The 9404-nt window shown below is 42.5% G+C and overlaps 1 protein-coding gene across 1 annotated transcript in view; it reads right to left on the reverse strand.

The window, feature by feature from the left end:
- The window catches only part of POLR3B (RNA polymerase III subunit B), a 180542-nt gene that overhangs the window by 100057 nt on the left and 71081 nt on the right, over positions 1–9404 (reverse strand). The window contains exon 12 of the mRNA XM_019515336.1: positions 6672–6806. Coding sequence (XP_019370881.1) covers positions 6672–6806 — 135 coding nt within the window. The remainder of the gene's footprint in view (positions 1–6671; positions 6807–9404) is intronic.

Below are 9404 nucleotides of genomic sequence, written 5' to 3' on the forward strand. Positions count from 1 at the left end.
AAAAAAAAAAAAAAAAAATCAGAATGGAAAGCATTTTAGATTAACTGAACTGTTGACAACTCCAAACAAATCTGCTGTTCAAAATTTTATGGATTCTATAATAAAAACTAAAATCCCCTTTGTTTTTTTAAACAGCTACCACAGAAGAATTTCAGAAGATTGACCTAACTGGAGTCAGCCTAAGATTCTTGCCAAGAGTACTTTTTGCTATCTTCCTTCATGCTTTACCTGTCACGCGTTGTCTGTAAATAAGTGTGACCTGTAAGAAGCAATCCAGGAGACAGCCTGGCAAATGCCAAACTGCTCTGTAATCATTTTATGAATGCTGCATGTGCCCTTGCTATTGAGATGAACTGTGGCACTAAAATTAAAACAACAAACTCTTCCATTCAATTTTGAGGAAGGGGAGATGGGGGAAGAAGAGGTGCGACTAGGAAGACAAAAAGTTTCCGGATAAGACCACCCTGCAACACGCTTGGTAGATAACAAGAAAGCTATTGGCTTTGAACATCCCACCTCCAACAAAGCTGGAAGACTTGCTTTGCAATGTGTTCAGCATTCGGACTATAAAACAGTGCGACTGTTCTTCTGGGGAAGAAGTGATGAAACAATTAAGCAGAATTTAAAAGAAGTGCTTAGAAGCAAACAACATGAGTCAGCCTTAAGACAGCAGCCTGTCCCTCAGGCCCTGGAAGTCTTGGGGTATCTGTAGGAAGCCTAGACCTACCAAGTTCCTTGTGGAAGATGGACTGACTCCTGTCAAGCTAAAAACATTCATACATCTGTTTATAGTTTAAAGATCTTTTTTCTTGGAAGAGGTCAGATTCCAAGCAAACAATAATTTGCTTTAAAACAGGCCATAGCTTCTGAAAGAGGTCTCCACCTAAATTTGACCTACAGAGACAATCATGGTTGGTATAAGGGGAATGAAACCCAAGGCCTGGCCAAAGTAGGCGAAACATAGGATTCTACCCTGAGAAAGGAGATGCCCAAGGCCAAACACCTGAGAGGGAATGTACTAGAAGAGACCAACAGAAACCAGTGCTGCAGTCAGCCCAGTAACTATGACATCAAGGGCACTGAGGAACAGGGAGGGATCCAGAGGGAGTGTCATGGTATGCCTGCATCCCTTATTTTGGACTGAACAGTGCTGCAGGAGCCTATCAGAACTTTTTAAAAGCCCCCCAAGTACCTAAGAATCCCCTTCCTCTCCCCTGTGCTCAGAGGCAGTTCCCCTACCCTCACCTGCCGCTGCTTTCCCCGCTGTCCTGGGGATGGGGGAGGTTTCAAATTCACTCCTGCCTGCTCTAGCAGGGCTGCATGGGGGCTGAGCTTAGCAGGGAATATCAACAAAAGCAGCAGTGATAGGCAGCGAGTGGGCTCTCCCACCCTGCCCGATTCCCCAAGAAGCAGAGGTCCAGCAGCAGTATGCCCACAAAAGTGAGTGGGGGACAAGGGAATGGGGTTGGGAAAGGATGCTGGAAGCAGGGGGTATAGCCAGTCCTACAACATGGGTGCTGCTCCCATACCCTCCTTTGCCAAATCCTGTATCTGCCCCTGTCTAGGGTTTACCCTAGAATGAGGAAGATAACAGTAATAATAATGCAAAACTCTTACTAAGAGTGATCTCTTTGGACAAATAATGTCGTCTCTCTGTTCCCTCTAGGTCAGGGACAGAGATTACACATAAACCACCAAAAGTGATCGGAAACCAGATCAAATCTCTAACACAACAGAATTTTAGTGCACAAACTGCTTTAAAAATGGCTGAAACTGGTTTAAGAAAAGCCTGGATGGATGATCATGAGATTTGATTTAGGTTAAATCAGTTTATTGAACTTCTGTCCCAGATCCCCTCCATATTCAAGTTCATTCACAGTCCCCAGCATCCCAGGATGCTTTGCACCTCCCCACGTCCCCTACCTTGCAGGGTGGGTGGGCTAGCCATGGCCCAAGCTGTCTGCTCCAGCTGAGCAAGGAGGCATGTACTAGAGCCCTCTGGCTTCTGGCATGGGCCACTGCAGGCATGTGGCTGCATTTCCAGAATCAAAAGTAAATGTCTGTTCACTTGCTTATTGGTTCTATCTACACAGCTTAGATTAACCAGTGAATATGGAATTGATTCAGCCTCAGGCGTTTTAACTGTCTGTACTTAGTCCTAGACATATCCACTTTAACTATGCTCTGCAGTCAAACCACACAATACACACAGTTAACATTTTTTAACAGCTGTGATTTAACCTAGATTTTTTGTTTAATTTTTTTTTAAAAAAAAGAAAAGGGCATTGTATATTTCTTCTTCCTCTCACTGTGTACCTATATTGCTCTTTGAAGCAAGTATAATATTCTAGTACAGTAATAACTGGGATAAAGCGGCACACCATTTCTTTAAAGGACCTATTAGAAATGTATTATGCTTTTAATAGTTGTATCTCTTCATTCAACAAGAATGTGCCACAATTCTGGGAAGGACATATAGTATTTATTATACATAATAAAAAAATTTGAATAGTTTAAATGCAAAACTCAAGCTGAATAATGGAGCCAACAATTGCGGTTCCATACACATCCCTTTTCTTGCAAAAAAAAAAAAAAAAAAGTTATTCCAACTTGTTTTAAGTAGTCACGCTTATCTTAGAAAATAAAGGGTTTGTTTTTTTCCCCCCCAGGAGGAAGGGGGAAGGAGGGGGAGATCTTGAAAAATCATATTACTGAGAATGACTTTTGTATGCGTGTGTAACTTCTTGAGATTTTTCCCCAGAAATATAGCTAAAATCTTGATATAGCGCCTACCTGAAGTCAATGGAAATAATCTATTGGTTTAACAGGCTTTTGATCAAACCTTAAATGAGTTTCCAATACAAGGGGGAGTTTTCACTTACCATGAATCTCTCTGCACTCAACCTGTTGACTAAAATAAATAAATAATTCCACTAAAACTTTCCAGTTCTAGCAAACAGGAGCACAAATCAAATTTCCTTTTTTGAACTAATAAATTAACTTTTGCCCCAAGCATAACAAGTTGTTAATATTTTCCAGGCTAAAAGCCTCACACTCTGCTGATTTCTGAACACTCTTACACTCTCTGCAAGACCACTATCAGCAAGGCAAAGTCACACAATAAGCACATTATTTGGGTCAAGAGTAAGTGATTAAAAGAAAAGGGATGGAATGCCAATGATAATATTCAATGCATTTCATAGTCAGTCCAAGGCCTTTCAGCCTGCTTAAAGACAGGAGGACTAAAGAGCAAATTATATTAAAAAAATAGTGACAGCTCATCAATTGATTTTCATTGAAAATCCTAAGAAAAAAATTAATAAAGAAGTTAAGCTGCTGAAATACAGTTTCACCAATTAGCTTAATGTCAGAGAATTCTAATTAGGCGCCTTGAGATTGCTATTTAGCGTTTAAGCCTTTAGAGTGCCAAATTCTCCTTTTCACACAAACTGGTTGCAAAATTAAAGACATTAGGCAGCCTTAATTATATTATCAGAACAGCTGGGATTAGGCAATCTCTGAAGTCAAGGCGGTATTCTTTTGTCACAGGGTAGAAATCCCTTGCTTTCCAGGGTGCCGGATTTTGGTGCTGTTCCATATCTCACCCATACAAAGCAAGCTGCATTAGAAACAAAAAAAATTGAGGACAAAGAACAGAGTAATGCTCAGCAAATAATGAACACATTAAGGAAAGAGAAAAGGTAGGTGAAAAGATTAAGCCTGAAATCGGTAGGTTTTGCTAACACCTCTGCTGGCACCTGGCCTACCAAGCCTCCAGTGGCAGAAAGACTAAGAGAAAGCTCTGTAAACCAGCTTGGCTAGTGGATACAACTCTGTTATCTAAAGCTAAAGCACATTTCGTACTCCCTTGTCCCATGGGGTGTGAAATTAGCAGCTATTGTTTTCACACATTTTTATAAACACAATGCCTTTTTATGTCTTTACATTGTTTAGAATGCTATGTTTTCTTCCTCACAAGGGAATGCTTTTTTTAATTCATATTTTTAAGCAACAGGATTTTTATTCCAGGAACACACTAGCATTTTAAAATATCACAGTTCATTTAGGCACACAGCAACTTTGGCTAATTGCAAAGGAAAAAAAAGAGTAAAAAATGAGAGAGTGTCTAAGTTGCATTGTATTTTGTGCTACGTTTATTTTTTATAGACCTTAAGTTCAGACAAATCAATCTCATGCCAATAACCTATGAGGAAGTCAAGTATTCCTTGGAGGCTGGGCATTTAAGAAACTACAGAGGAACTAGAGCTATTCTACATCAAATGTGCAAGCTTTCACTTCCCAGGTACCTAGTATGGAGTAACAAAGTACAAATTATTTTTGTTGATAATAATACAGAAATCCAAGAACAATTCTGTAATAGTCAAAGCTGTCTGAAACTATATAACCATTTGGTCAGTCCTTTCAAGGTACTTGTGGCTGAAACTTGGTGCCAAGCCTTTTTTTAAGTGTTTGCTTAACATTGAAGCCGGCAATTCTTGCACAGCTTAATCACAAGTCTGTTTTGAGATATCAGAACCCAAGAACAAAAAGATGTGCCATAGTAGAGCAGATCAGTAATCTATCTCTGTCTCTGATAGTGGCAGGAGTGGATGCTTTAGAGCAGTGGTGCTCAACCTTTTGGCTCCATATGCCTGATTCAAGTCCTGCACCTCCTTGGCTCAGTCCCATGTGCTTGGATCAAGTTCCAAGCTGTTATGGGTCTGGACCTTTGTCAGCAGGGGAGTGGCAGTTAATGCTGCCACCACTCCTCTGCCACCAAAATTTGGATCCATGGGGAGCTTGGCAGGCTGGATGACATGGCTCTGTGGGCCATGGGTTGAACACCCCTGCTTTAGAGAGAGAGCACTGAACCGAGTATACCTAGTCACCTATCTCTTATTACTTTCCCTGGAATAGGTTTAGAGATGCCAGAAGATACATCTCTAACTGTTCTGTTTAACAGCTCAGAGCTCAAAACCAATGAAAAGCTTTAACTTCCTTAAATCAGCTGAACAACCAGGTAACAGTAGAATTTGTTTTTACTTCAGAAATTTAAGACTCATCCCCATCCCTTTAAAGGTGCGAGTTCCATATTCCAGACAGCCACAAAGAGCATACAGTACTGTTAGTGCCCTATACTTTACTACATACTTGATTACCATTTTGGGTATGTGGTACACTGATTCCTTCCTCCCCTTTCCCTCCCTCCATCTGCTTCATACAGTAGCCTAACTTCAAATGTATAATCTAATACAAATAGGGCTCATCAGCACAAAAAACACATAGTCTCTTAAATGCAATTATATACATGAACCCCCAGGTTTCAAGGGCCACTGCTGTGGCTCTGGCTCTAGCTTCAACTCTGTCCCCCTGCCTCTCACCCCTAACCCCCTTGCCTCAACCCATATTCCTCAGCACAATTTACCCTCGCTCTGGCCCTAACTCCATTTGTCCTGGCCACAGACTGGCCTAGCCTAGCCTGGAAGCAGGTTGGGCCAGGTCCCCAAGCTGGGGCTGGAGCTGCCATGCCACCACCACTGCTACAGGGCCACAGCAAACATGAGCTCTGTGCTCCAGGTTGGAGCAGAGCTGGATCCAGGTGGAGGCAGGGGCAGGGGACCAGGGGGAAGGATGGCTGTAGGAGTTAGGGGGCAGGCAACAAGGTGTGGGGGGGAAGAGACAGCTGTTTGACCCCCTCCAACACTTGCCTCCCCATTGCCTCCCCCCCGCTGTACCACCTGTCCCCCCGCCACTGCTTTCACTGCTGCAGTGAGAGGGTGAAGGGTGGGTAGGAAAGGGGAACAAATTTAAGATGACCCCCCCCAATAATTAGATTCTGTATGTGGAAAGTGATAACAAAAATTTATAAAAATTTCCATGTATAGACTGTAATTATTGGGGGGCCATCTTATATTCAGGGTCATCTTGGATTCCAGTAAATACAGTAACTAAAGTAAAATATAAAAATATTACACATTACAAAGAAATACCAGAGTACTGGTAACTGCCCTCTAACTGATATACAGGCAACCCTCCTGCACCAGAAAACACAGGTAGTATGGACTTTGCAATTCTAAAATTTCACATTTTCGGTTCAACACAGAACCTGTAACCCATAAGGAGGAACCTAAGTGGCTTTAACCCCTTGTGCCCTCCTGATGCTGTGCTGCTTTCAGGGTTGGAGAACAACCTTGACAAAAAAAAGACATTGCAAGAAGCCTACGTTATATCAGCCTCCTAGGGCTGCTCTCTGCTCCTTAGCACTGCCTTGAATTCCTACAGTGCTACAACCTGGCCCCAATATGCTCCTCCTGCCTCCAACCTCCATCCTCTGTACAAGCACTTGTAAGGGTTATTGAAAGACACGTATAGCAGTCTTTTTCTGCACTAATACTAAGGAGCTCTTTCACAATGATAACTGGGGGCCTCTATGCTCTTCTGCCCAAGTCACAGTGGCCACAGCAAGAGTGAGAACCTCACAAATACACAGTCACAGGCTCCAACTCAAGGAGAACATATGTAAGCACATGTCTAACTTAAAAACAAGCCAATGTGGGGAGGGAAAAATAAAATCAGAAAAAAAACAAGTCAGAAGCCAGACAAGTCCCGAACTCCTGTACTCTTTTTCAAATATAAGAATAGGAATAAAGTTCCCCGAAGTGGGGACCTACCTGTCCTGCCAACTCCAATCTCTTATTTCCATAATAGTCTCTGTCGTCTACTTTGTTTTCTCCTTGGGCTAGGATCACCCTGCGGACCATCACAGCTGTGTAAATGCACTTGGCACGGAAATTGAATTCTTTCACCTGCAAGTCAAAGGCTGGGTGAAAACGCTGGCACCATGAGAACAATCATACTTTTCTTTCCGAGGCAACAGATGCCCACTTCAGTCAAATGGAAGTTGAGCCTGAATAGGGACTTCAGCTGGGACCTGTGCTTGGTTTTGGTAGCTGTTGCAATAAAACCTGATAAGTGACACCAAAAGGTTTTAAATGAAAAACAGAATCATACAAATCAGGCAAATGATCATGACGAAGTTTTGAATTGATATCGATGTTGTCTAGTTATGCAAGAGAAAGTGTTTAGGAGGCTGGAATAATTCAACACTATGCCATTTTGTGGCAAGAGAAGTGATATTAATAAGTTGAAGTCAAGTGCTTCCTTTTCGGTTTTAGAACCATTTACTTATTTCTACTATAATTGAAAATCAGCACATATTCCTTGACACTTACACAACATAACTTGCATGGAAACTGGTTTGTTAAACAAATTCCTCCTCAGTGAACTCAACCTTTAGCTACAGAACCAATTTTTCTTTTCAGTTTCAATAGTTTCTTTTTCTAAAGAAATTTTAAATTTCCTCAGTAAGCAACTGAGAACATTTCTCATTTTGAGCAGATTTAGACTAAGCTGAAAAGTTACAAAACTGAAAACTAAATTTGTATTTCACTCCTGTAAAGGAGAGGAGACATCTTATCTTTTAAAAATCACTTACTCCCCACCCTACCCACTCATTTTGGATAAAGTCTCCCTTTAAGTTCTTGTATCACAGCAGTCTTCTCTCCTGCGGAGAAAGTTAGATGCAACTCCATTCACAAATGTTAGTACCACTACTTACGCAAATCACGTTTAAGGGCTGAGGTATTATAGACCACACTTCTCAGCTACGCACTCTTTCTTTCGCTTGCATCAAAACTGATCCCATATGCAACTGATATATTGTCCAGACATGTTAAAAAAAGTTCATCTCTAGTTCATCATATCTTCAGTTTAATTAAAGCAACTACGTATGTTTTGCAGATTTAGGTTTTAGACCAGCAGGTGTCAAGAGCTGCTCAGAAAAAAATGGAAGTTTAATGATCCTGCACTACTTAATTTAAAATAAAACTAGGAAAACAATGGCATATTTAATTTCTCCTATTCTTTAATAGTTATTCTCATAGGTGACGCATAGGGGGCAGCAAGGGGGAGGGGGCAATGTGGTCTCCCTGAAATTGGCCCTCGCTAGCCGGGGAATGGGAGAGGCAGCGACTGGTGTGCGCCCTGAGATTGCGGGGGTGCCGAGTGAAGTGCTGGTAGCACTTCTGGGTTTGCCGCCACCAGCGATTGGCCGCTGGGGGAACCCGTCCCCTAGTATCAGGAGGCACCAGTTGCCCATGGTTATTCTAATATAGGAAGAGCTTTCACATTCCCTGTCACTTGTTTTTCTCTGCAAGGAGGCCTTTGAAAAGTTTGAACATTCACATCAAACGGTCATCATCTACTTTAGAAATTATAAAGCTATACCAAAGCTCACCTCACCACACTTTCTTATTGGCTAGGGACATCCATTACGCATAAACTGGTTTAAGTGATTAGAAACTGGTTTAAACCTGTAACAGAATAGCTGTTCAGTGAACATAAACCAGTTTGAAAATGGCTGAAACCGGTTTGAGATCAACCTGGTTGAATGTAGTCGCCGACTTAACTGATTTGGGTTAAACCGGTTTATGCAATGTCTGTCCCAGACCCTTTGCTGGTTTAAATTAAACCAGACACCCCCAGCATCCCACCATGCTCTCTGGGCTGGGTAGCGCTCTCTGCTCTACAGCAGGGCTGGCCCCCTCCCCTCTGCTCCCTGGCTGGAGCTTCGGCAGACTTGCAGGCACAGCAGGGTCTGCTGGCTTCCCCATGCCACCCTCTCATCACTCGCCGCTTAAGCAGAGATCCCTTCCCCCTCTCTCCCACAGCACAGACCATAGCCAGCATGTGGTATGCTAGCTAATGCTGTGTAAGGCAGATAAAAGTGTTCACTTAGGGCTTTTTGGAGATAATTAACAGCTCAGTTGGTAATGTCCCTGCATTCTTTCCTTTGGAAAAAGCTGTCTAAGAAGACCTTCAATGAATGAGCGAGGGCGTGTTTTCTGATGGGGTGCTAAATGTTGATAACAGAGCTGATAAATGCTCTGCTCTCAAGGGTGGGGTGGGGCGGGGCAAGGACGGGGATGACACCCCTCTCTAATCATATAGTATCCTGCTGGGGCCTGGCTATGCCCCCCTCAGCTCAGCCCAGTGGAAGGGAAGGAAAGCCTGCTCTAGCATCCCCTCTCCCCCTCCACCTGGGCTCCTAGTCTGAGCCACTGCAGGTATGTGCCTGCATTTCTGGAATGAAAAGGAAACGTCTATCTACTTCCAAAGCAGTTCAAGCTTTGCAGGTTAAACTAACCTGCAAAGATTGAATCAATTCAGGCTCAGGCATTTTGAATGTCTGTCCCTAGCCTAGATGATTAAAAACTTGGATATATGCTCCATTTTAGCACAAGTCATTCCACAGCAACTCATTCCACCACAATGAATTGCAGAAATTGTGTGTGTTTGAACAAGTTAGTCTAGTGTATCTGAAATGACTTCTATTCATAAAAAAT

This window comes from Gavialis gangeticus, unplaced genomic scaffold (genome assembly GCF_001723915.1).
Source record: "Gavialis gangeticus isolate Ggan-Ray unplaced genomic scaffold, GavGan_comp1, whole genome shotgun sequence".
NCBI lineage: Eukaryota > Metazoa > Chordata > Crocodylia > Gavialidae > Gavialis > Gavialis gangeticus.